Source organism: Eschrichtius robustus, chromosome X, assembly GCF_028021215.1.
Source record: "Eschrichtius robustus isolate mEscRob2 chromosome X, mEscRob2.pri, whole genome shotgun sequence".
Taxonomy (NCBI): Eukaryota; Metazoa; Chordata; class Mammalia; order Artiodactyla; family Eschrichtiidae; genus Eschrichtius; species Eschrichtius robustus.
This window is the reverse complement of record NC_090845.1, coordinates 7,698,698-7,726,212: the sequence shown is the minus strand read 5'-3', so window position 1 is coordinate 7,726,212 and position 27,515 is coordinate 7,698,698. Positions and strand designations below refer to the sequence as shown.

Below are 27,515 nucleotides of genomic sequence, written 5' to 3'. Positions count from 1 at the left end.
CAAGTGAGAACCCAGGCTGCTGTGATTACCTGGTCCACTCCCCTCAGCAGATGGGGTGTCAGCATTGCAGCTGGCAGGGTGGTTTTGACTGGGATGGAGGCAGAGTGAGAGGGGGAGTGGATACCTTCACGTGGCTACGTGCCACGCCCTAAGCTACACCTGGGCACTGGGGACAGAAATGAGCATCAGAGACAGAGGTGCTATCAGTCACCCGGGGAACAACAAACGAGCACAGCAGATCACGACAGACCACGCCTGGCTTTAAGCAATTTCCCCGTAAGGCTGGCTGCTGCAGGGGACGGCTATGTTATTGTTTTGTAGACCGTAGCTGGGATGATAAGGGGAAAGATCTAGGGGAGAGGAAGCGATGGTGATGGGAGAAGGGAAGTTTCTTAAAAAGGGGAGGCAACTGGGAACCAGACCCAGGACTCTGGACGTGACAGGTGTAGCTGGGAGTGTAGCTTGGGTGGAAAGATAAGCCTGCTCCTATCAGGTGGCTTCTGTTTGATTTCAACTTATTGGCCAGTTTATCACACCTTAAAAAACGTTTAAATGAGTCTCCTTATTCCCCCTATTCCAAAGATACCCTCATTTACAGTTGTGTTTCTGGTGGCGTTCCTCTCAAGAACTTTGCTCAAGGGTAAGTATACTCGTAATAGGAGTCCCCACCCCCCAGAGGATTAACTTCAAGTCTTAAGAGAAGGTAATACTGTAACAGTCCCTGCTTCCTTCCACCATGCGTCCCCCCTGCCCTCCCCCAACCCCGAGGCTCCCCACGCCCTCCCCCATCACGGGTCCCCCTCCCCGCGACTCCCCACGTGGTCCTCCACGTGGAGCTGCGTCTTGCTTTGCTTACCTTGCAAATGGATGAAGACACTTGGGAGAAAAAGGAGCCAGACTGGAAAGGAAAAAAAAAAAACATTCCACGCAATTCTGAGTCTTTGTAAGGGTACGTATCTGCCTCCCACCCCCTCCCAGCCCTTTTCATGCATCTCACCAAGTGATTTCCAGGCTTCCACCAACAGTGAACACCACCAGCATCCACAGGTGCACAGAAACCTTTCCGTGAATATAAAGAACATCTCAAAGACCCTTTAGGAACAGCACCCAGATATGGGCAGTTGAAAAAAAAAAAAAAAAAAAAGGTCTCTGCGCAGTGAGGGGAAACTTGGATTCCCGAAATCAAGTGGGAGCCTCAACGGACAAAACATTTTTAGAATCACTGCAGCACTGGGCTGGAATGAGAGCTGGACAATCTGGATTCAACCCAGTTTCCTTCACAGCACAAAGAAACCCCTTCGAAGCTATGAATATGCTACCAGCATCGTTGCTGAAGCCACCAAAGCCCGCGTCCCACACGCATCTATCCCGGGAAGCTCTGCCCCGCGCTGTGCCAGCCCGCCGTGTTTGCTACAGAGGTCTCCCCGGGGCCTTCCCGTGGCTTTAGCAGCAGGGCCTGGGGTGCTCAGAGCTTCCCCCCAAATCCACCACGTGGGGACACGCTTGGTCAACTTGGCAAGACTTAAAACAGAGAAAAACAAAACCAGGCAAGGCTGAACCCCAGACAACACTGGGGCAGAGGGAGGAAGGGATGGGCCAGCCCCTGGCTCTGTTCCAGCCCAGGATCAAGTTGGGATTAGAGGAAATGGCACCACGACCTTCTTCTGTGACTCATGCGTACAGCCAAACGCAGCGAGCAGCCCGTCTCGCCGCGTCTGCCTACCACGGGGACAGCAGTTCAATTCAATTATGTCACATCCGTTCACTGATGAAAGTGGCATCAATGGAAACACCTGGCCGGGGCGGGCACCGAGCAGACTTCGGTCAACGTTTCCAGACGTCTGTCTGCATCGTGCAGTGTCCGCTTACCCATATCCTACCACCTTAGGTTCTGCTAACTACTCAAAGCTCATCCTTGAACTCAAACTCCCAGCAAACCAACCCCACTGACAGGAGAAAATCGATCCGCTTTGACTTTCTAAAACAGCCAGCCTGAAACACAGTAACACAAAGGAAACGTACTAAAAAGCATGCTCCCTTTATATCCTAATGGAGCAGCTGACCCTCCTGCCATGGCGACCCCGAAAGCGGCCCTCCCGCCGTTTTCTCCTGGAGAAAACACAGAGCTCCGTCTACACTCAGGGGTGTCAGCGTGGGCCCCAGAGGTGCCGACCAAGACGAAGAAAGCACACCCACCAAGTTCTCTATCAAAATAGAGCAATTTATTCAAGACACTGAATATGATCTGTTGATTCTCTCTTGAAACAAATGAGCTACGACGCACAAGGTGATTCTCTTTCTGGGAGCGCGTGAGGGTGAGGGGCGGGGGGAGAACGAAACGGGGACCGTGTGGATGGAACAGAATCTGGAAAACGCGGACAGGAGCACATCTGGCTGCACGTCTGACACAGACAATAAAAACCGCAGAAGCCAGAATTCACAACCTCAGTGAGCGGCGGAAGGAACGATTCTGCACTTGACAAGAAACACGATTAAAAAAAAAAAAAAAAAAAAAAAGGTGGAACAAAAGGTTAAAAGAGAAAAATAACAAGGAACAAAAGCAGACCCTTATGTGTGACAAAGTGCACTTCACTTGGCTCCAAGATCTATTTTTAGAAAGACAAAACGAACGCCACGTTCTGGGTGTCATGCGGGGTCAGATGTGCCCCGTGGGGCGGCACCCCTTGCCCAGGTGTGCGCAGAATGAGTTCTCAGTCACTGCAAACCCAACGGAAAATTCCGGGGAGGACCTTTGTGTTACTCCTGCTTTCAGAATCAAGGTCCCATTTGGTCACCGAGACTGAAACATTCACTTCCAAGTGTTAGAAGCTGTCAACGACGTCCAACGGTAACACGAGCCACGGGGCACCGATGACAGGGGTGCGTCCGCTGAGCGCTGGCTGGCAGGGTGCAGCTGGTGGGCAGCGTCCGCGGCTCAGGGACGGCTGCCGTCCTGCTGAGAGCGGGGATGGGTTTCCAGGGGCGCTGGCTGCCTCCTCGTCTTGCCTCCCCCGGGCCCCTGGGAGGCTCCTTCCCAGTGGCCGGCCGAGGACGCCAGGAATGCGGACAGTCTGCCTTCCTCAGCCTCAGGTCACTGCCAGGCCCAGGATCAAGGCCCCGTGTCAGTGGCCTCACAGCCCTTGGCTCCAACCCGGCAACTCCCAACTGGTTCAGCTTTACCAAGAGGCTAAAGTCAACACTTGGAGACCCTGGGTATTGACTGTCCGGTGAGGATCGTTGCGTGAACCGACTTGTCTTCACCCGTCAGCAGGCTTTGGCTTGTCAAACACAAACTGTGTCCTGACCCTGGACAGCTGATGTCTGTAGACGTGACACATTTTCATTGGGTGAGGGGGTCCAGATGGTGTTCGTCTAGATCCCCCCAAACTGCACCTCAAACCTAGTAACTTCTTGGTGGCAGGGAATTACCAGTGTACCCGGGGATGTCTGCCATCTTCACAGATGGCAGTGGAGACTCCGGAGAACTCTGATCTTCTTAAAGGCCAAGCGTTTAGGTAACAGATCCCAAATAAAATGCTCCACTCAGACATAAACAGAGCACTTGTTGGTCTTCTACAGACGGGGCTTGAATGACTCGCAGATCCATGGAGGCCCATTAATGATCCGAGAAAGATGAACGCACTCTGGCTTTTGGGGCTGGTTCCGGGACAATCCAAGTTTTGCAGGAGGGCCTGGTCTGCTCTGCCCGTTAGCTTCTGGCTCCACGGACAGACACCAGCCTCTAAGTAACATCGGGCCTTGTTGCTGGAACACACACACGGCTGCACCCTGCCTGCCGCCAGCCCCCCGGGGCCCGGCCCCCTGCCCCATCCCGGCCTGTGCCTGCAGGAAGACGGATGAACCCAGAGGCCCTGTCTTCCGCTGCTTCCCCCGCTGCTAATTTAAAAGATGGGTCAGCGTCCGGTTATGACAACAGAAGTACAAAGGTCACCTGATCCAATGAAAGGAAACTCCTCTAGGAACACAAAGCCATGTTTAATTTTTTAAAAACAGTAAAAAGATTCATTATTACAAAAAGAAAACCTTTCTCCTCCTCTGTTGCAAGAGGAAGAAACTATGAAGAGGACAGAAGTTATTAGTGACAGTCTACCTACGTAATTCACCTTCAGGACCGAAAACCTCTCTCCCTGTTCGTTTTTGTCGTTATTAGACCCAGTGAGATCCTGGAGCCTCTCCCGTCAGCTGTGCAAGGACCGGCCGAGGTGCTCTTGGTGGGGGGCCCACAGGTGGCCCCGCAGCCTGAATGATGCCAGGCGGCATCCTGCTGAGTGGACGGCTGTTGACGGCCCCTTCAATGCCGCTGGTCCTGGGAACGCTTCTTGGGTCCGAAGGCACGCTTCTCCAGGTCTCTCCTGCCGGCTACTATACGGTCAACACACCCTGAAAAATGCCAAGGTCGTCTTCGAGCTGGAAGGGCCCGGATTTTCCTCTCTGGCTGTAGAACGGTCCCAACGCCGACCCCAGGGCTGGCCCCTTCCCACCCAGAGTCCTCACTGCCTCTCGTGAAGCTGAAAGAGAAAAAGCTACCTCAGACCCTGCCTGTGTCTTCCTAAACTTTATTTTTTTTAAAATATGAATCACACAAAGCTCTCTATGTCTGATGGCCATTTTAGGATTTTAAAATTGTTTTAACATAAAAATATTTTTTTTTTTCTCCAAAAATACTCTGGGCTCTTTCTAAGTCACTTTTTTTTTTTTTTCTCCTGTAAAAAGTCCCCCTGCCCTGCCTTCTTACATGAAGCACTTAGTATGCGCCAAAAGTGCCCTTGAGACCTAAGATGGGAAGCGACTATGAGGAAGGGGCGGAGAGAGTGCGCGATGGGGAGGGGGGGGAGGGGGGAGGGGGGAGGGGGGAGGGAGGGCAGGGCGAGAAAGCCCCGCCTGTCAGAGACTCTGTGAGGGGGTGATGCCAACCAAGACCACGAAGGAAGGAGAGGTGGAGGGGGCAGGCGACACCAGCAAAGAAGCAACACACCCAAAACAGTTTCCAACCTCAGACCCGAGGCCCCCAGACGACAGGATTCCAGCCCATAGAAAAACCACGGGACAAAGAGTCTAGAAAATAGAAAGTGTTGGGATTACAAAGTTGCCCATTTCATCCGTACAAACTGGTCTTTGAACATCCTTGTGAGAGTAACTGTAGTGTCCAAATTTTTAGGAAAAAAAAAAAACCCCACCACGTGAGGCGTTCCCCACCCCCCTTTTGGTTTATCACAGCATTTTTTTTCTTTTTCTTTTTGGCACAGTTTTTTTTTTCTTTTCCTCTCAGCCATCAGAGCCTGTTCTGGATGGAAACCAAACCATGCACCGTCTAGCTGGTGGCTTCGTGCTTCCCAGGCTGAATGTTCCAGGTGGAAACCATTCTTTCCCCCCTTTGATATGACTGTGTGTATGTTTTTGTTTTAAACTTCTTGATAAAGATTACAAAAAAATAGAGACTCCTGTGGCCAGGGATGAGTTGATTTCAAAGTACACTCTAAGGTCAAGTTCGTACAGTTTTGGAGCTGACAGAATTGTGTTTGAATAGTGCTACAACCCCACACATTCACTGCTGGTCCGTTAGAATTCTCTTCTTGTTTCTAAAATATTTCATGTTTACTTTCGCAGATCTAAGACACACACCTGGAAGGAAAGAGAAAGCGCCTGTTATCTTGAGACACGACACAAGATGCCTTTAGAGCAGAGGCTGGCAAACGGCCCATGGACCAAATCCAGCCTGCCACCCACTTTTTACAAAGTTTTATTGGTACACAGTAGAGAGGGTTCAGAGCATCTCTAACGACAGGCTGACGTCTGAGCACCTGACCAACCAACCCCAGGCAAACAGGACAGAGGGGAAGAGCCAGGTCAAGGGCTATGCTAGGAACTAATGGGGTGGCCACAGCCATCGGCGGGTGTCACGGACCAGACACCGACATGGCGGGGCAGAGGGCAAGTCACGCCTGAGCACACATTTGGGGGCCGGGCTGACATTCCAGCCAGCCAGCCCATTGCCACCTGCCCTACAGCTCATGGCAATTCCAAGTGCAGACATGAATCCAAAAGCTAGACATCTTAGGCGATCAACATAGGGCCACTGGGACCCCGGAGACCCGTGGAATGCGAAGTCGGGCCTTTATCACCAGAGGGCCCAGCAGGCTGGGAGCCAAGACAGGACCAAGTTTCTCAGCCTCGGCACCTGCGATACTTGGGGCCGGTCACTTCTCTCCTGTGGGCATCCCGTCCACTGCAGGAGGTTCAGCAGCAGCCCTGGCCTCCACTCACCAGATGCCAGTAGCCCCCCGACCAAAGCGGTGGCAACCAAAATGCCTCCAGACATTGCAGATGCCCTCCAGGGGCAGAATCACCCCGGTTGAGGACCACCAATTTCACCGAGAAAACGTCATTCAGGAAGCAAGAAGACGGCTGCTCCCAGAGGCGGTGCCAGCCCAGAAGTTTCCTTCACCCACACACACTGGCTGCGGCCCTCGGAGGCCACCAGAGCGCTGGAAGCCCCCGCGGGTATCAGGGGTCTGACTTCTCGTGTCTCCACCGCCGAGCCCTCCGCCCCCCAGGAAACTACGGGTGCTGCTTACGGAGCCGTCCGATGCGCTGGCGCCCACTTTGTCCCCTCGGGCGTTCCAGCACACCTCGAAGATGCCGCCGGTGCCTCGGTAGCTGTGGACGAGACTTCCGCTCTGCAAAGCAAAGCCGCCATCACTCGCCATGCAGAGCGCCGACGTGGACCCCCAGGGTGTCAGCACAGGAACTTTCAAACATAGAAGCTAACGGAATTTTCAGTGGCCGTAACGTGCCTCTCAGACCTGCTGCCACGGGGGGGCATAGCTGACCTACGGCAGCCCGCGGAGTCGGCCTAAACATGTTTCAGCCGAGGTCACGCCTCCCAGGGGTCATTCCCGGGGGCCAACAACTGAGGGCGGCAGGGGGACTGAGGCAGCCAGGGAAGGAGCAAGTCAACAAGATCATACATGTTTTTATATTTAGAGAAGGCGTCCATCTCACTGACGATTAAAGAGACCCTCAACATGTCTCAAAAGAGTTCTGTGATTTATTAAAAAAATAAATAAAGGGGTAAAATGATTTGATGACTTGCTGACAGCAGGAGTTATGTAACTGATGATGTCATTTTAGAAATCCATCCATCACTATTTCCCGTGAGAGTTCCATGAATAGACTGCTACACGTTGATGTCTGCTTTCCGGGTGGCCTATCTGGGGCTGTGAGGCTGGGCTCAGCACCAGGCTGGTTTCACATAAGGGCCACCGTCACCTCTTGCTCACTGGGAAGACATGACCACATGAGGCGGCTCCTGGGAAGCCTGAGGTCTCAGTGGACCACCCGCGGGCCCACGCCAGTTAACATGGCTCCCGTACCACCTCCCTGCACCAACCACAAGGGGGCGTGCGCTTGAGAAAGTGCATTCATCTGAACGCCACCCAGGCCTAAAGGAATCACGAAGGAGCGTGGGAATCAAGCAGGAGGGGAGGGACTTCCCTGGCGGTCCAGTGGTTAGGACTCTGCGCTTCCACTGCAGGGGGCACGAGTTCAGTCCCTGGTCGGGGAACTAAGATCCCGTGTGCTGCACGGGGCGGCCAAAAAATACAAAAACAAAAGACAAAACGAAACAAAAAAAACCCCCCAAAAAACCAGGAGAGGAGAGGCCACTTCATCCATCCTGAGGCCACACACAATGGATCGCTGGCTGTCTGCAGTGATTCCTCCCATAGCACATTTCTCTCTTCCATTAGCAGGAGACCCCAGAGCCCAGTAGACTCAAATACCATCTCCTTTTACTTCTGTGACAGCATAACCAACAGTGACATTCCTGCTGCTACCCAAACATAAAACACTTCCCTTCAAAAAATCGAAATGCCATGACAACAGCCAACGAATATTCCTCATGGCCCTTGATCTGTTCCCTGAAGAAGCTACAGGAGCTGGTGTGGAGCAGAGGCGGTCGGGGCTGGCCTCACCCCGGACGGCCGTTCCCCCAGAAAGCTCGGATGGAAGGACACTTCCGACCTAGACCTTAGTACCCACAGGGCAGCGTCTCGGGGAGGGGGAAGATCACTGGGTTACGAGTTTCCAGGTGACTCCTCAGGCCCAAGAGACGGAAGTGGCAGGTGGAAGGCGTACCTGCCAAGGACTCAGAAAAAGTAACGAGTCGATGGGTGTCCCTGGCGGGGAAGACCGCCCGCCCACACGGAGCACAGGGCAGAGGGCACTGGGTCTGGGCTCCACGCGGGGAGCTGGGGTTTGTGTCAAGGCTCCGCGTCCGAGGTCAGGCATTCCTGAGCACGCATCCATTCCCCGACTGCCGTTCCGGGCGTGGGCCACCGAAAACACGACTACGGGGGCGCTCCCTCTGGAGAGGACTGGGCGGTGGGAATCGGGGGTTACCTGCGTGTTCCAGATGTGCACACACTTGTCAAAGGAGCCGCTGGCCAAGTGCTTCCCGTCGGGGCTGAAAGCTACACTGTAGACCGGCTCCTGGTGTTTGGTGAGCGTGTGGATGCAAACGCCCCGCTCCACGTCCCACAGTCGAACTGTAGAATCGAACGAAGCACTGCGGAGACGGGAGAGAAAACGTCACCACAGCACACGCGGCTTCCCGACTGCTTCCCTAAGACGCGGCACGGACAGCGGGCGCTGCTTTCCTTTCCTGGCTCTTACGTTTCGAGAGACAACAAGCGGGTACACTCTTCCTCTTCTAAAACGTGAACCAGATATACTGAAAACAAAGCCACGGTCGTAAAACAGATCTTCTCCTTCTTTTTTTGGGTGCTGTTATGAGGGAAACAAATTGACATCCACACTCATTTGTCTGTGCGTTTTTCTAAGATATGAATGATATGTACTTTTGTATTCACTACATTTTCTAAAGTGCTCCCACAACTTACAACACAACATCTATCGTTGCCAACTAAAATAATGCTGAGAGCCGTATTTGGGGAAATAGCAAACTGAGCGAATACAGAACTGAAATATAATCGCATCCAAATACACAATCGCACTCCTGGGAGCTGCAAATTTTAGTAATTTCCAAATTTGAAAGAAGAGTACACAGCACAAAGATGCTTTACCCGGCATTCCTTCTCTCTGCAGGGACTTACAGGCAGCAGCGTGTCCCTGTACGCTTGTTAACTAGAAGGACCGCTTACGCTCGTTAATGGGAGCCACGCGATACAAAGCACCTTCCAAGTTATAAAAAAAAAAAAAAGGAGAAAAGATAGCGTTCTGTATCCTAGACATTTAAGTGGATTTCAGGACAATTACTTGAAATAAGAGAGTAATGGCCTTGGTGTTTTTCTGGATCGGCCTTTCAGCTGATGTGGGACTTCAGTCCAGTGTTTTCTAAGAGATGGCCTGGGGTCGGTCCTTTAACAAGAGTCCTTGCTGCCTGGCGAGGCCGCCCACCCCACGGCTACACAGCAAAGACGGAGGGCTCTCCCTCATTTATAGGAGGGCCGTGCCACCTGCCACTTCCCCCCACAACCCTGCTCTCTGCAGCTATACAGAACAAACCCACTGCTGCTTCCTGGCAGGGAAACATTCTTTCCAAGCCTGGTCTTTCCCAGGCTAAACAAACACCCACGCTTTGTTGGCTCATGGTCTCCAGACCCCTAAGTAATCCGTAAATTCAGCCTCAGGATTTCTTTAGTTCGTTCTTCTAAAGGTTCGCGTTAAAATATCATACTGGGATTGGAACATTATATCCTGCATGGGGTCCGATGACAAGTCTGCTGACCGCAGCCTAGGTGATGAAGTTCTGCGGAGGCCACTGTGGTGACGTATAACCACTCTTCTCAATTCTGGCATCTGACTGACTAGCCACTCCTCTGCCTCCAATGCTGGTGTCTTAGGGGGTTCACTGTATAAACAGTTAGGTCAGATCTGGCTGCGGCTGGGGAGACTTTATCACCATTCACCATTCTCACCACCTGCAGCTCCAAGTTGAACCAAGCACACCAAGCCCAAGGTCCAAGCTGAATTGTTTCCTTTCTCCATCAGGAAAGCAAAGTGCCGGACGCCTGGACATATACTGATTCCTCCCACCAGCCTCATGGTTAAGACCGTCCTTACCTCAAGTTAGCCGTCACGTGATAATTTGTATCTTGGGGCCCTTTCAAAATCAGCCGCCTCTCCATTTACTTTGGAAGGGCGTAAACACATTTGGAAGACAACTTGGCAATACTTTCTGGGCTCCCTGGATATGAATAACTTTTACCGGCCATGTTGCTGGCTCAGGCGCAGTGAGCAAGGTTGCTTTCAGGAACCGAGACCGGGCTGAGGGCTGTCTTCCCTTTACCTTGCTAGCATGATGCTGGAGTTTGGGTTGCTGGTGGCTGGCCCAGTGGGACTCCACTTTATGGTATATATCTCTTTGCTGTGAGCTTGAAGGTCATGGACACACGTATCCTGCTTCATACTCCAGATCTAGAGAACACGTTGGGAACAAGGTGAGCAACGGCTGCTTCTCCCACCGGGGGAGGTTCACCACCATCCATCCCTGCTGGGAGCGTTCCTTAGGTTCCTGCCTTTGGGAAGCTCACGCCCAGTGCGGTGGGCAGCCGGCAAACTGGCCAGCAGAGGGGCCGGCCGAACACCAGGGGGCGCCCATGAGAAAGGCCGCGGGAAGGGAAGGATGCTCGGCAGGACCCTTGACTGATAAGCAGGAGGTCACTGCAGGACAGTGACCTGTCATTTGCAAAGAGGGAAGGTGACAGAGGTGGGAACAGTGCTCGGAACAGAACATCCAGCTGGAGGAGCAGTGAATGCTAAGACCAGCATTGAGTACAGGGGGTCGTCTGGGGTCAAACAGCCCAGCCGTTTAGAATGCTTTACCTTTAACGTCATGTCATCAGAGCAGGATGCTAGCAACATCCCAGAAGGATCCCATTTGATGGCATTGACCTCATTCTGAAAGAGAGCAAAGGGTTTCAAAAAGAAAGGCAGGCCTGGGAGTAGTAACATAGCCTTCCAGCAGGGGGAAGGAGCGCGCTGTCCTCTCTGCAGAAAGCCTACCTGCATCCCCTCTGGATAGAAAAGAACATGCCCCAGAGCGCGTGCATATTCCCCTTTGCCTCACCCCGCCGGCCTTGCTCATTTATACAAAACGCACGGCCGTATGCCACACATAACCAGCCACCCTCATCTTATTTCTCTAAGGAAAAAAAAAAAAAAAATCACAAGTAGGACGGAAGCCAAATGAATTTACACAGAGTAAGGGCAGCACATAAAACCAGGAAGACCAGTGAGTTATTTTAAAGCTGATTGGAAAGTCATTTTCCTGCTCACTCTTAATACAGCAGCTACCCGCTCTGTCTAAATCTGTCAGGACATCTCTCTTTCGGTGCTGAGTGGAGGGGGAGGAAACGTAAAGAAGCAAGGTTACCAGAGGGGTAACCCAGGCCCAAGACGATGTGACCTGAACACACACACGCAAGATGAGCACAGCTTACTTGGCTATTTCCAGAGCAAACAGCCAAGTAAACAGAATGCTGTAACTCGGCACATATGGAAAGCTCTGGCAGGCAGGCCAGTGTGCGATGTGGACCGGGGGCAGGCGCAGAAAGGAACACGGCTGCAGGCAGCCTTCCGGTTCCGGGGGCCAAGGGACCTCGAGGCTAAATCCTGGAGGACGAAGGCAAATGCTCCCGTGGGCAAGGGAGCCGCCTGCAGCTGAGTGGAGGCGGGGAATGATGTGCCCGGCGGGGTGGGCCGGGGAGAGATGGCGGGAGCCAGCCGCGGGTCTCGGGCCTCCCGTTTCTAGTAGGGGGACCGTGGCGCCCTGTCCCGTTCTCTCATGCCTGTTGCTCCAGCCTAACAATTAACTCATCTCACACTCATAATTAACTTCCCAATTAATCCCACGCTGCTAAGTGCTCTGGTTTGGATGATAAATTGTAATGGTCATGCTACTTGCTAAGGGCACTGAGTGTTGAACGGTGCGAGACAGGGAGGGATAAGTGCGTCTGTGTTCCATGTGGTACCCGTGGTGGAAGGCCCAGAAAAAAGGGAGGCATTGGAGCCTGCAGTACAAGGAACAGGCCTGTGGGTGAGCCAGGGAGGTCGAGAAGGTCGGACTGAGTGTGTGTGCACAGGCAAGCGGACCCAGGAGGACACCAAGAGAAGCAGTGCCTGGTGAGAGGTGCGGAGCAGGGACAAGGGCAGCGTGGGTGGCTCTGAGTGTAACTGCTGAGAACAGAACCTGAGGGTGCATCTCCAAGGGCCTGCCTGCAAGAGGGAGCTGGTGCCCACTGACTGTCCCCAGTTGAACCCCCTCCCACCTTCCAGGGTGAAAGTGGACTTTCCTCTCCCTCCCTCTGCAGCCCAAGTCACAATTCCCAGAAAGCATCCAGGAACGGCTCACAGGGTCTCGGGAAGAAATCAGCTCGACTGCATTTAGCTCATAGCTTGTGTGCAATGATGGGTTGCAATGAGACCCGTTTAAAGAGCCAGGTGGTGCGACGGCACGAAAGTCCCAAACGGGGCAGCTGGAAAGTCACAAAGATTTCCTAGTAAAAGCTCGGGGACAGTCTAGGAGTAGAGGAGAAATAAGTTTAGGTCAGAAAAATTAAAAAAGAAGGGTCTGTTTATAGCCAGAATCTGGGTCTGTTTATAGTCAGAATCAACTGACAAGATGTTAACAGGACAATTGCTTCCTGGGCTCTGAAAGAACCTTCTTTTGGAAGCAGGGACCTGTAGGGACAGAAGCTGGGAAAAGTGGGTACTAAGGAAACAGGCAAGTGCCAAGGACAATGCAGTTTATGTCAGGTAAGTTAGTGGCAAGGGATGCTGTGAGTCAAAGGTGGGGAGCAGTGCAGGTGTGAGGTGCTCAAAGCCAACAGGTCCTCCAGGAGGACCAGGGTAGAGGCGGGGGCGTTGCACACTAGAGGGACCTGCCAGGGGAAGGCTGTGAAGAGCCTCACGGGCTATGCTGGGGAATCTGATGATACATCCAAAGAGGACAAAAATGCTAATTTGAAACGACACACGGACCTTAATGTTCACAGCGGCGTTACTTACAATAGCCAAAACATGGAAGCAACCTAAGTGTCCATCAATAGATGAATGGATAAAGAAGATGTGGTGCACACACACACACACACGGAATACTACTCGGACAAGAAAAGAATGAAATTCTGCCACTGGCAACAACATGAACTTGGAGGGTATTATGCTTAGTAAACTAAGTCAGACAAATATCGTATGCTATCACTTATATGTGGAATCTAAAAAAATACAACAAACTAGTGAATATAAGAAAAAAGAAGCAGACTCACAGATACAGACAACAAGATAACGGTTATTGCTGGGGAGAGGGAAGGGGGAGGGGGGCAAGACAGGGGTAGGGGATTAAGAGGTACAGACTATTATGTATAAAATAAACAAGCTACGAGGATATATTGTACAGCACAGGGAATATACCCAATATTTTATAATAACTATAAATAGATTATAATCTTTAAAAATGTGAATCGCTATGTTGTACACCTGAAACTTACATAATATCGTAAATCAACGATACCTCGATAAAAAAATTAATTAATTAAAAAAAGGAATTCAGTGAGAAGTCAGGTGGTGTCTGAGTTTCTTGGATTGAATGTTGATGTTTTCCACCAAATTTAGGAAAATTTGGCAAAATCATTGTTTCAAATAATTTTTCTGTTCCATTCTCTTTTCTTCTCTCTCCATTACACATATATGCTAGAGTGCTTCATACTGTCTCATAGGTCACTAAGCTTCTATTCATTTGTTCAATCGTTTACCAATTCTTCAAATTGGCTAGTTTCTATGATCTCTCTTCAGGTTTACTAACCTTATTTCTGCAACCTCTCCACCATCCATTAAGATTTTCACTTCAGACACTCTACCTCTCAATTCTGAGATTTCCACTTGACTGTTTTAAGAACAGTTTTCCTTCCTCTGCTGCCCTTCCCCATCTGTTCACTCATTACAAACAGCCTTTCCTTTATGTCCTCATATAGTCTAATAATAGCTACTTTAAAGTCTTTCCTGCAAAATCCAACATCTGGCTCATCTCAGGCCACTATTTTTTTTTACACTGCCTGCCCAGATGGGATACCTGGGTTAGCCGATCACCTGAGATGGCTACAACAGCCCCAGGAGCAATGGGCCCCAGATGGATACCTGGGTTAGCCGATCACCTGAGATGGCTACAACAGCCCCAGGAGCAATGGGCTGCAGAGAACTGGTCTGCAGTCACGGTGCCCTTTAACCCCTGGCACAGAGCAGCCGCTCCTGCCTCCCGGCGCCTGCGCGTGAACCTCAGCCCGCAGTCAGAAGTCGCACTCACCGTGTGCCCCTGGAACGTCTTGACCGGGCGGTCAGAGCCGAGTCTGCAGACGTGGATGCACATGTCTGTGCTACAGGAGGCGAAGGCAGTGTTGTTCTGCCAATCCACGTCGAGGGCAGGGGCTGTGGAGCAGCACATGGTCAGGGGGGACACGCGCAGTCAGCAGCTGTGCACACAGCTCAGGAGGCTTGGCAGAAGTAACAGCACAGCCAAGAGGCCTAAGGACAAGGTAAAGCCGCACCCCCAGTGTGAACTCAGCCTCCGTCCCTCGCAGACCGTGAAGTCTGTCCTTCACATCTGCAGGGATGACCAGAGGCCTGCAGAGAGAGACCCCGCGACGCCGCAGGTGCCAGAAGCACACAACCGCTCGCTCCCCTGGCACAGGTGAGACAGGGCCGGCGAGAAGCACGCCGCCTGCTCCGGCACCTTGCCGCTCCCAGGAATATCACTGTGCTGAGCTGACTGGATACAGAGGAGAGGAAAAAGATTTCACACCCTCTGTTCAAGGTATCCGCACTGAGAAAATCTCCCACAGGGACTTCCCTGGTGGTCCAGTGGTTAGGACTCTGTGCTCTCACTGCCGAGGGCCCGGGTTCGATCCCTGGCCGGGGAACTGAAATCCCACAGGCCACGTGCCGCGGCCCAAAAGAGTCCCCCACCACACAATCAATGCATTCCACCAACTGGAGGATGCTTACCGTTGACAAGAACCCCTGAGGGGACACAAGTGACCTTATGATGAACACTGCCTCTGGCTCCTGGGCCTTTCTCAGGGGCAAGCGGCTCCAAGACCTCTGTGAGGTTGGGGGGATGGTGACGCCCTCTTCCCTTCTCCCAACCTCCCCGGGACACTACTCCGCATCTTTGTTCTCTCCACACACTTCCTTGCTTCTGGGCAAACAGAGGGTTAAGTCCTGCAAGCCCCTGGTGAGATCTTCATCGACAGATCGGTCCCTAACCGTGTCCCACGTGTGTTTCTTACAGGCAGGTCAGCACTGAATTGGGAGAAGAATCCAGCTTCCTCAGGATACGCTAACTCGGACTGCCCCCTCCCGTGCTCAGCCTTCAGGTTAAGAGGTGCGCCCGTGCACACGCGCCAGCCTTCCACAGCTGCAGGGCTGGATCCCCTTAGCTCCCCTGTCCAGCTCTGTCCCCACACAGAGGCTACGGGTGGGAGGATCTGGCCGGGACGCAGCACTGGCTTTTTCAACAACCCAGGGCGCGCATCTCTGTGCGTCACACCCCCTGCGGAGCGGTTCAGCACGGGCCCTCGGTTTCTGCTGCATTTCCCACGCGTGCCCAGTGGAACAAAGGAACCGGATCCACTTGGTCAGAAGCATGTTCCTGGGAGCCAGAGAGCAAAGAGCAAAGCTGCAGCTGCTCCTGTTTACGACACTGCACGAGCCAAATCACGAACTCCTGGGCCAGCCTCTGCAGTGGGGTGTGCAATTAAGACGCCTGGAAGAGCGACAATCTGGCGGGCGTTTCAGGGGATGGTGACCAGCACCTGGCCGTAAGAATTAACGTGTGCTGAGCCCCTACCATCTCAACAGAGGATGCTGTGTACTCAGGTGTCTGGCCCCATTCTGCGTCGATGGTGCTGCCAGGACCCTGCCCTCCCCCCAGGAGCTCACCATCCAGTGTGGGCGGGGACAGGTAACAGGGCTAAGCTATTCTGGGGGTCTGCGTGGCCTCCCTGCCCACACTTGGCCAATGATGTTTGACCGTCAGCAGCACTCTAGGTGCAGCCAAGCATTACTTCGCTTTTTAAAAAAAAAAACTTTTAATTTTGAAATGCTCACAGAATCGCAGGACGCTGCAAAGATGTAACAGAGAGGCCCCACGTTGTACCCTTCCCCCACTGGTGGCACCTTATGCCCCTACAGTACAACGCCCAGACCCAGAAGGTGAATGGGCGCCATGTGTGCAGTGCTGCACTGCTTGATCACACGCGCAGGCCTGTGTAACGACCACCGCAGTCAAGATCCAGAACCCTGTTCCATCACCACGAGGACCTCCCTGTGCCACGTCATCAGCACACCACGCCCTCCCTGGACCACCCCTGAACTCTGGCTCCACATCTAAAATTTCGTCATTTCGAGAATGTTACGTAAATGGCATCATCCAGCAGGTTACCCTTGGAGACTGGCTTTTTCCACGCAGCAGAACCCTCTTGAGAACCTATCCAAGCTGTGGTGTGTTATCGATAGTCTATTGGTAACCTGTTCCTTGTCACTGCTGAACGGTGGAACACCGTTAGGCTCTGAGCTAACACTTCCTGCTGATGGTGAACAGCTGACGCCCCCCACCAGGCCTTCATGACGAACACCTACGGGGCGAGGCAGTTTCACAGATCAACCCACCTAATGCTAAGGAAAGGTGCCCCTACCGCTCTCCCTGCCTGCGCTTCATCCTGAAAAACAGCACCCTTTCTTTTCTTCCATCTTGGACAGTCTCTACCACACCACTTGACACTACAAAGAAAGAGCAAATAACACACGGAGCTTCCTGACCCAGCAATGGGATATGGGTCGACCTCATGGGCAGCAGAACTGCAGGTGAGAAGCTCTCTCAGGACACAAGAGACATGTGGTCTGTGGGATGGAAAGCCATTCCATGGACCTTGGGAATGCTCTGGGAATATTATATTCCGCTGGAAGACTTGGTACACGAACTCTTAAGATAAAACTGTTAGACGAACCTTACTGATGGCTATTTTGGGCAAATCATTCTCTGAAAAACAGAAGCCAGAGCTCTCTTCATTACAGATATTCCCCCATCACATGAGCACAGAAGTCAGCACACACCTGGTGTTCTACGACTCTGCCCTGTCACTGCATCCCTCCTGACAACAAAGGTAGGGACGGTCTTGGGATTTATGCCAAGCACGATGGAAACCCACGAGACTCACTTGCTTTGGTCTGCAGAGTCTACAGCATAGGTGTCTGACATGGAGATGACACACACAGATCAAAACCTGGAGACCGGGTTGCCAGGGACCGGGGAAAGCGGGAATGGAGAGTGAGCTCTTCATGGGTAAGGGGTCTCCTTATGGGATGACAGAAATACTGTGGAGCTAGACAGTGGTGAATGCTTTGTATATGCTGCCCGCTCCAAACACACACACAGGCGCGCGCACACACACACACACACACACACACACACAGGCACATACAGACACAGACACAGACGCACACACAGACACATATACACACACAAAGACACACACAGGCACATACACACACACACAGGCACACACACAGACACACAGGCACACACACACACAGACACACAGACACAGACACACAGACACATACACACACACACATACACACAAAGACACATACACACACATACACACACAGATACACACAGACACAGACACAGACACAGACACAGACACACACAGACACAGGCTGGGATGCCAAGCTGCCTGCTCTTGGAGCCCTGTCCGTTTCCTGGTGGGGAAATATATTCTAGTAAATGTTCACCAACTTCCACATCATCAATGGTGTCAGACTAAAGCAATAAGAAAATTCACCGGCAGCCCCAGCAGGTGTCTCCGGTGTGGTCCCAAGGACAGCCGTGGAAGAGACGGGCTGCCTCTCCAGGGTGGCGGGGTGCACCCCGGCGCCTCCCAGGTCTGCCTCCGTCAGGAGGGAACGGCGTGCCGCGTGGAGTAACGGACGCTGGCGTCCACGCATTCGTCTCAGTCGTGTCAAGGCCTTGTCGGGACCTTTCCTCATAGTCTGCTCCCTGCAGGACCGCGTCCCCCGCGTGGAGCCCTCCCTGGGCACGGAGGAGATGCACTGCCTGGGGGAGGCCTCGGGGCCAGTCCTCTGGTCCAGACCATCACCAGGCACCCAGAAATACCCAGCAGGAAAGGCCCTCTGATCCCCTCCTAAACACTGTCTCGGGGCCACCTGACACAGTAAACGTTCACCCTGTACACTCAGCGATTCCCTCTCAATGGAGGCGACGCCTCCGCGAAGGGAAGCGGCATCTACTCCCTGCTGTCAACTTCAAGCCAGCTTCTCCTAACAGTTTATTAGTTTCCATCTCTGTCCTAAGGTGAGAGACCACATCTCACAACAGGACTGGGTCACACAGAACACGAAGCATCAGGTGGGAATCTGGGAACCTGGACCCCCTAGACCCCTGGCTGCCCCCCCACATGGCCTGGTGAGGACCCCACACACACAGAGACGTGTGTGGTCGAGAGCAGCAGCCACACGTCCGTGCAGGCAAGACCACTGCAGGCCCGACACTGCTCCCTGTAGGAAGGCTTGGCGGCAAGGATGGCGTTGGCCCGCGTCTGGGAATTCGGACTTCCCACCGTGCCCTAACTGGTAAGAACAGCTTCTGTGCTTCCACCATCTGTGCAAACAACGTGGTTTATACTGAATCCCACGCTCCTCCTGGGAGTGAAGAATTCCGGTGCAGGCGGGCATAGGGTGCCTACTAACCAGAAATGCTGGGCACCGGGCTCCGCAGACTTTACACGACCTTTCACACACACGATCACCGCTTGCTTCTGGGGGAGCCCAGCACGTCCTACGCGACTCCGTCGGGAGACAACCTTTGGAAGGTCTGGATCTCGCCCCATGTGCCTTTGCCCTCTGCTGACATTGCTTTGTATCCTTTTACTGTAACACATCTGAGCTATGAATTCAACTGCACGCCCTGGGGGTCCTCCCGGGTGAACTGCCGATGCTGGGCGAGGTCTTGGGGACGCCCCCGACACAGCGCCCTTGGGGCAGCAGCAGAAAGGAGCCCACGCCAGGTCTGGGGCTGGTTCGCCGCTTTGTCTTTAAACTTTTGAGCAAACGAGCGCTGAGAGTATCTGTATGTTGGAGACCTCAAGAGCAGTGCTTCCTGTGAGAAGGGTTTCCTCCCTACCAGCTGTATTCCGTGCACGCCATCCTCTAAGCATTCACCATTACTTTAAGGGACACTTCCTAGGGCTCTGAATTATTATTTTTGAATGACAAAGAATAAAAAGGGAAATTTTAAAAGATACTCACCGGAATGAAACGGAAACTGCTGTTTGGCCTCTCCTGTGTGGGCATCCCAAATTATTGTTGTCTGTGCTCCGCAAAAAAAAAAAAAAAGAAAAAAAGTTAGTTACTATTCTTCTTGCAAAGTTTTCTCTAGAAAAATTTATGATACAAGAAAATGCAGTGAGCCCCTTTTTTCTAAAGCAGCACTGTCCAATAAACGGTATATAAATAGCATGCAAGTCACACAGAAAGTTTAAAATTTTTAGTCACCACATTAAAAAATTAAAAAAGAAACCAGTAAAACTAATTTTAACAATAAAGTTTATTTCACTCCAGCATGGCGAAAATATTATCATGTCAACATAAGATCAATATACTCGTATCAACAAGATATTTGGCAGTCTCCTTTTCACCCGTGTCTTTGTAATCCAGGGTTTGTCTTACACTTAACGACCCAGATGGTCACACTCATGAAGTTGGCCACACGTGCTGGTTACTCCACCAGACACAGCAGCTGTAACTGATACTCGCAAAACTACCAGTTTTGGTGGGAAATCCCCCGTCTCCCCAAACATGAAAAACTACTGAAAAAACTGTAACGATAAACACCTTTTTGGCACTTTTCCCAATGAAAAGCTGCAGAAAGGGGTATTTCTGAAAATTCCCCTGACCGTCACTCCATGAATTGGGATCACCAGACAGAGTAGAGAACTGGGTTACACTGGGGTCTGGCACTGATTTATTGGTCTATATACAAGGAGAAAAAAAAAAATGATCTCCTCCCAGGAAAACAAAGTAAATCACAAATGCTTATGAACGTACTAATGTTGGGAGACACTTAGGGAAGAAGCCGTCTGGTAGCTTGATGAAGACCACTGGAATTAGTTCTTAACCAACTGGAATTTTCAACTGAATTGGAACCTTTACACCTCCCTATCAATGACGTTTAATAAAGATTTTCCTTTAAGAAGAACTAGTTCTATTTTGTATCAACAGCAGTAATTTTCAGAGGAAATACTCAGAGCAATGAGTATCTTTGAAACTTTCGGCCAGCTCTAGACCAATTAACACTTTTTTTTTTTTTTTGGGCCGCGCCGCAGAGCTTATATAGGATCTTAGTTCCCCGACCAGGAACTGAATCCGGGCCCTTGGCAGCGAAAGTGTGGAGTCCTAACCACTGGACTGCCAGGGAATTCCCAACAATTTTTTGTTTGATGGAGTATAACTTTTTTCTTAATTGAGCCACTCACAAATCTGGCAAGGCAGAGAACATATAAACCCTTTCACAATTCTGATACAGTTTCACATACTACATCAATAACTGTAACAACTTGTTGATGTTTTAACCTTAACTATACACTGGGCAAAAGAAAGTATTCCTTACACAAAAGCTTTCAAGAAACTGAAATACATTTTAGCCACTTTGGGTTAAGCACGGCACTGAAGGTCAAAGCCAACATCCCTAAATTACATTTCCTCCCCGAGAATATATCACTTTACAGAACATGACTATTATTCCTGCCATGGTTGACTAATCACGGCAGATAGTATCTGACTCAGAGGCTACTAGAATTCCAAATGTGCATTTCCACTAACCATCCAGCTCATCGCCTGGTAGAAACAGACGATAATCAGGCAGAAAATCCAAAATGATTGTAAAAACCGGCCTCAGGGGCAGGGAGGAGATGAAGATGGAAAGAACTCTTTGGAGGAGTGTGAAAGTTAAAGGGCAGCTGTTATTGGCGTCCAGGGCCTGAGTTCCAGTCCGACTTTATACCAGTGTGTCCCGAGGCAAAGTAGTGAAGTTCTCTGGGGCTCCATTTCCCCCTGTGTGAAAAGGGCCACATCATCCCAGTGAGCCCAGCCCCTCGCATGGGTGTCTACCTTACTCCTGCTCTCAGGGAAGCCTGCGGTCTACAGCGCGAAGCAACAAGTCGTCAGATTAGGAAAACAGAAGCCTGGGGAGAGAAAATCGTTTGTGTTCCTAAAATCACTCTGGGGGGTGTCAGTTTATGCAGAGGACACCCCAGGCCAGTGAGCTTCTTCAAGCAGTGGACACATGCAATTTGGGGATTTTCTTCTTTCATCAGTGAACTACGAACCTCAAAGTAAAAGGTGTGACGGGCGGGGGGAGAGCTTTGATAAAGGTCTGCAGAGCAGTCTACAGTACATTAAGACACGATGTGCTATAAATGAACACTAAGATCAAAACCACAGAAACAAAACAGATCCTTCTAGATTTCTTAACGGGAGGCAGAATTCTCAGAATTCATAGAAAGCATGATGTTATCTGAGATTAAACACAAATAAGCATCTACAGATCACAGCAACGTATCTTAAGCAAACACTCACTTTGTCTACTCCAGCACTCAAAATGTAATTCCCCTTCTTGTTCCATTTCAAGGCAAAGATGGGGCCTTTATGTTGGCCTAAGGTGCTGGCCAGGTTACCTGGTACGTAAAACACAAACACAGCAAGCAGGGTGACTTCCGAGCCTCGGTCTGTTCACCGGATGATGACCAACCAAGCACCTCCTCTCCGACCCCAACGCAAGGGAGTCAGGACTTACCGTCTTCCGTCCATATTCTCGCAAAACCATCATAGGAACCTGTAGCCAACAGTGTGCCGTCACTCTGCAGGCCAGGGAGAAACACAGACCAACAGAAACAGCTTAGTAGAGGCAGCACTGAAGAAGAGCCCCTCACGTTATCCCTGGGCCGGAGCACCCGATGTCAACAACAGGCTCCCAGTCACGACTCACCAGTCACGCTGGCCTACTTTAGCTTGCACTGCCCTTCAAGTAAAATGTGAGACAAACAGCCTCCCTGCATACAACGATCGCGGAGGCTAGGGGGCAAGGGAAACACACTGCAACCCCTCACCACTGAGGATGTCCGTAAAAACACTGTGCAAAAAGCTATCGTGAGACTCCTGGAGACTTAGGTGAGCTCTTAGCAATATATGCAAATAGAGAAGAGTGGCGAAATGACAGAATGTGCATAAACATGATAAAGGGCAAGAAAATCAAAAGATGTTCCAATCAAAAAAAAAAAACAAAACATAAGAGTCAGTGAGTTCTGTGTCTCTCACGTATTAAATGCACATAACACAGGTGCTCAAGCGTCAGGGTGGAAAGCCATCTTTCCTTCGTGGCAACGCACAGAGCGCCAGCAGAACGGGTTCCCCGATAAAACCACCAGACTCCATCCTGCCAACGTGTGGCTACTGAACACCCGGCTAGAGGCCCGCCAACACGGAGGGCCTCGGGAGGAGTGCTCAGAAACGGGGGCCAGCCCCCCAGGGTGGGCTGACCAACAACACTGCCCCCTTCCTGCGTCTGCCCGGCTCCATCACCATCACGGCAGCCCTCGCTGTGGTTTACAGATGTTCAAGGGTCTGGGCGGTGGCGGAGGCTTACGTTCCAGTCCAGCGAGGTCACGTCTTTGTTACTGGGGACGTCATGTCCCCCCTCCCGTATACAGTGCCTCAGCACGAGCTGCGTGGAGCCCCCGTTGCTGTTTTCATTGAGGTTCCATATCCTCGCGGTCGAATCTCCAGATCTGCGCAAGGAACACACACAGCCTTCAGCTTCCGGTCCCAGGGCCAGCAATGCTCATCACTACTTGCTGTCTGGCTAGGTCGGGCATCCTCGGCACGGGGTCCACCGTCTTTTTGATATCGCTGACTCACAGTGGTTTGCTCTTCCCGACCTTTTTTGCACTTAGTAATCTGAAGTGTCTGTGCACTGCTCCCCACCCCGCTGAGAAAACGGCTGGACCGGGCACTTCTGCACAGCCTGAGGTACTCGGGGCGCCCCAAGCCCTGGTCTGCACTCACTGGGAAGATGCCACCGACAAGGTACGGAGGGAGCGCATGTCCTGGGAGGGAGAACTCGGGACACCCAGACCCTGGGCACCCCCAGCCGGACACCCTTACCCGGAAGCCAGGAGATCACTGACAGGGTTCCAGGCACAGATGAACACCTCAGACTCATGGCCCCGAAGGACCGTGGCTTTGTTGGGCGGAATCTCCACGTCTCCGTCTATTTCCATTGGTTTCGAATGATTATCTGTCACAGGAAACAGGAAAAGACACAGGTCTGACGGATACCAAGGAAACTCATCCTCAGGGCGTGTGGGTTTTACAAACAACCTCCTGTGCTGTCACCCATGATGATTACAACCAAATCATTTTGTGTAATTTAGTAGATATGTTACATCTCTTTACAGTCTCCGAACTTGATAGAGGAATAAAAACTGGTATTTATTCTTTATAACTAGGGCGAGGCTAATTTCTAACCACAGCTGGAACAAGACTGGACAGAAAAGATAACAGCCAGCTCACTCCTGAGCAGAGCCGGAAGGTTCCTTCTCTTGACGGGACAGCAGATCTTACCTGGAAGCACCCCTATGAGGTGCTTATCTGTGACGCTCCTTACCTGTGACGCTACCACGGGGGCATGCCACCCTTCTGCCAGAAGGCTTGCCACCCTCAACCCCGCTGCCTTCAAACACCCTCAGAGTCTTGGGACTCAAATGCTATTTTCCGACTGGAGTCATCTGCGTACCATGCTTTTCAAGCCAAGCAGAACCACCAGGCTTCTGAACCCAAGCGGTCCTCCCTCCAGATGACCCACAGGGTCCAGGCTCTGGAAGGGTGACAAGGCATGCTAAGTGCCACCCAGAAGAGACTCACCCTGGATAGTGGCCGTTTTCCCCCTATGTGGCACAAGAAACAAGATTCTTGAAGATCAGAACGAAGGATCACTTCAGAGACTACATTCAGGCCACAGCCTGCCTTGTAGCGAGATGGGAGCAAAAAGCAGGTGGGACTAGAGTTCGTGGGAAAAAAGTGAGAGTGGGTGCACGTGGGATGGGCTGCCGGCCAGCCCTCAGGTGGAAAGCAACGCCCAGGGAGGGACTGCTGAAGCAAAGGCTACCTGCCTGCCAGCCGCCAGCGTTCCTGAAGGCATGCACCGGTCTCCACGTGGCCACCCTCCCTTAGAGGGTAAGAGTTAAAATACACGGTGCAATTTATAACTGCGCAAAATTTCCGTCTCGGCAGATGTATACATTTCTCAGAGCTCACCAATTACGATCACTGCCTGGGGCGGAAGACTAAGACGACAGTGACACGTACCTCCTTCCTGTTTTCTTTGTTTTTGGCGCCTTGAGGGATGTATCCCATGGGAGTGGGCAGCCCATAAATGATCTGTGGGTACAAGCCACCTATTTTTTCTTCTTCTTTTCCTGTCCCGTCATTTTGGACCTCGTTAATAGTGATCGTGGGGCCTGCCGGCGGGAGGTCTTTTCATCTGACGCTAGACAGACGGGCTTTAAGCCATCCCGCTGTAACGTACCCCGCGCTGCAGCCTGCCCCGGCTTCCCGCGCAGCGCTGGCGCTGCATCTCGACTCTAGCGGGAGCGGGCTTGTGCCGGGGCGGGGAGGTGGGGGAATGACCTGCCCCCGCGGGGGCGGCGCGGCCGCTCGGAGGGAAATGAGTTTCAAAGGAGGAAGAACACACTCGCGTGCACACACTCACACGCACGTGCGCAACGCGCACACACGCTCTGAGCTTAGACCTTGAAGCCGTCTCCAAGTTGATAAGCCGCACGTCAAAGCGCCGGCAGGTTCCCTGGGCAAAGATTCGCGCTCTCCGACTTGTGTGCCACACACTTTTGGGCCATTACCTAACGGGGACCCTGCTGCAACCACCAAGTAAGACGGCACTTGCTGTGTGGGCCGGGTGCCCTGTCAGTGACCGGGAGCTCCGAGCGTTAGGTCAGAGTCTGTCCGCGAGGCCGGAGGACGGCGCGCGGGCCTCCGATTTGTGCCGGACAGCAATCACAACGGGCAACAAATGAGTCCTCAGAGCAGCACGATCTCCCGAAGCTGAGGACGTGTAAGTGAAGAACGTCGTGTCCAAGTATCTCAGTGACAAACCAGAGCACGAAGCCCTCCCGGCCACGGAGGAAGCAAACCCCGCACGTCGCCGCATACGCACCGCCCAGCGGGCAGGCCCGGAAGGCGGCTGCGGGACTTGCCCAGGCTCGGAGGAGAGAGAGAGAAGCTGCCGGGAGCGCGAAGCTCTGCAGCCCCGCACTCACTTATTGCGTGTGCTCCGTTCTCCTCCCCGTTCACCGTGGCCTCGCCGTTCTTTGGTGGATTCTGCTGGGAAACGGCCGCCGGGGCCGCCGCCGCCGCCGCCGCCGCCGCCGCCGGGGCCGCCGCCGCCGCCGCCGGGGCCGCCACGCTGGCCTGCTGCTGCGCCAGCTTCTCTCGGAAGGCCTGCTGCCGCGTCTGCACCACGTCGGGCATCACCGCGTCGATCAGGGACAGCGACTCTATGGGGCGGCCGTCAAACACCGTGCCGTCCTGCGGACAGAGCCCAGGCACAGACATGAGCTCCCAGCGAGACGGGCGCGCGGCGGGGACGGACACGAGGCTCCCGGGAGCCGCGGGCCGCCGAGGAGGCCGCGCCGGACCGGGCGTCCTGAGCCAGGGGAGGGGATCACAGCGTGGGCAGGCGGGCAGGGGCCGGCACGAGTGAGCGTCGTGGCGGGCCCGGTGTGCCTGCTGCTGCCACAGGGCACCCGACACTCGGCAAATACCCACCTGAATCCGGATACTTCCTGTCACGACAAGAGGGCTACCCCTGACGCACTGGTCCTCGACAGGGGGGTGATTTTACCCCCTCGGGGGACACTTGGTCAAGTCTGGAGGCATTTCTGGCTGTCACGACTGTGGAGGTGCTCCTGGCACCTGGTGGGCGGAGACCAGGGATGCCGTGCCACACCCCACAGGGCCCAGGACGGCCCCGTAGCACGCAGTGATCTGACCCCCAAGCGTCAAGACTGCCGCGGGGGGGAAACCCCGCCCAGGCGCTCTGACAAGTGTGCAACCACTCCCCTCTGATGTCACAGACGTATCTTCGGACACCGCGGGCCCAAATCAGACATTCCTGCACCACTCACGATCTGATTCCTAATGCGTCTGTCCGTCTGATGTAATAAAACCCACACATCTGCTACCACGTGAAATGACTTCCTGGGAGCAGGGCACAGACTAACACAGCCACGATAGTCTAACAGCAGCATTGTTTAGTTACCATTCCTATTTTCCGAACTTCCTTTGAGCCTCTGGCTTCCATCGATAATGAAGACATTTCCATACACACTTAGTAACACATGAGAGAGTTCTCTCCTTAGAAAGCGCTCCAAACATTAGTCACATGAAACTCAGGGCCTCTCAGTGTGTCCACTGGATGTGCAAACATGTTTTAGCCTGTTGTCTCATAAATTAGAAAGAACCGAAGGACCTAAGTTTCAGAAACACAGTGTGTGAATGAAACATCACCCCAGCTGACTACAGGTTACTACACAATATTTGAAAATAAGGGAACAATATAATACAGAACATGGGAAAAAGTAGCCAGTCACCTCATCAGCTGCCCAGGTTCCAGCCACGGAGGGGCCAGTGCTGACCAACTGGTCAGCCGGCTTCTACGTCACCTTCCTTCTTCGTATATTCAAGCCCCAAATGGATGATGATTTTGCAAAAGGCTGTAACTGCCCAGGGTGACAAAAAACCTTCTCGTTTAAGCTCTAAAAGCACACTGTCTCACTTCTAACTACCCGAAACCTAAGTGACAAATGAGACGACCTTTCGTTCTCCTCTGGACACACTGGACTTTGAATTGCCAGGGGAGAGAAGGTACGGGGGCTTCTCCGCAGATGAAAGACGTGGAAACTGGGGCAAGGGGGCGCACGGGCAGGGGGAAGGGAAATCCAGTCTCACTCAGCATCACACAGTCTGAGAGCTGGTGGGGCCTCTGGGGTCCTGTAACCCTATCCCCACACGTGTTTGTTCTGTGGAAAGAGAGACGCGACGGGGCTTCAAGTTGCTGGTGGAAGATCCCAGGCACCCAATGTAAGACAAGGGAAGAGGAGACTGCCCGTTGCTAGGCAAGAAAGAGCACAGGGTAGGCAGACACTCCGGTGTTTTCAAGGACGTGGGGTTTTGGAAAACAGCAGAGGGATACACGTGACAGAACACGAGATACATTCCTTCTGTAGTTTTAAAACCTGAAGAGAAAGTGGAGTTCAATGCTATGCATAAGACAGGCTTGTAAGGGTGAGAGCAGTTCAGAGGGAGAGGGGATGGAGGAAACTGGA

General features: G+C 52.5%; 1 protein-coding gene and 1 non-coding gene across 8 annotated transcripts in view; one reads left to right on the top strand and one right to left on the bottom strand.

Moving 5' to 3' along the window:
* Positions 1–2,200: 2,200 nt before the first annotated feature.
* The window catches only part of TBL1X (transducin beta like 1 X-linked), a 227,179-nt gene continuing 201,864 nt past the window's right edge, over positions 2,201–27,515 (bottom strand). For 5 of the 7 annotated variants that reach the window (XM_068534103.1, XM_068534108.1, XM_068534101.1 and 2 more), the window contains 13 exons: positions 25,449–25,716; positions 23,278–23,410; positions 22,760–22,901; positions 21,911–21,974; positions 21,694–21,791; positions 19,366–19,426; positions 14,342–14,463; positions 10,867–10,941; positions 10,331–10,458; positions 8,695–8,805; positions 8,422–8,587; positions 6,597–6,698; positions 2,201–5,643 (listed from right to left, as the gene is read on the bottom strand). In XM_068534103.1, coding sequence (XP_068390204.1) covers positions 5,617–5,643; positions 6,597–6,698; positions 8,422–8,587; positions 8,695–8,805; positions 10,331–10,458; positions 10,867–10,941; positions 14,342–14,463; positions 19,366–19,426; positions 21,694–21,791; positions 21,911–21,974; positions 22,760–22,901; positions 23,278–23,410; positions 25,449–25,716 — 1,497 coding nt within the window. In that variant the 3' untranslated portion in view covers positions 2,201–5,616. The remainder of the gene's footprint in view (positions 5,644–6,596; positions 6,699–8,421; positions 8,588–8,694; positions 8,806–10,330; positions 10,459–10,866; positions 10,942–14,341; positions 14,464–19,365; positions 19,427–21,693; positions 21,792–21,910; positions 21,975–22,759; positions 22,902–23,277; positions 23,411–25,448; positions 25,717–27,515) is intronic. The other 2 variants (XM_068534106.1, XM_068534107.1) reach the window with 2 other exon arrangements.
* Positions 14,882–14,954, top strand: TRNAE-CUC (transfer RNA glutamic acid (anticodon CUC)). Its single transcript has one exon. It is a non-coding gene; the product is annotated as a tRNA-Glu (tRNA).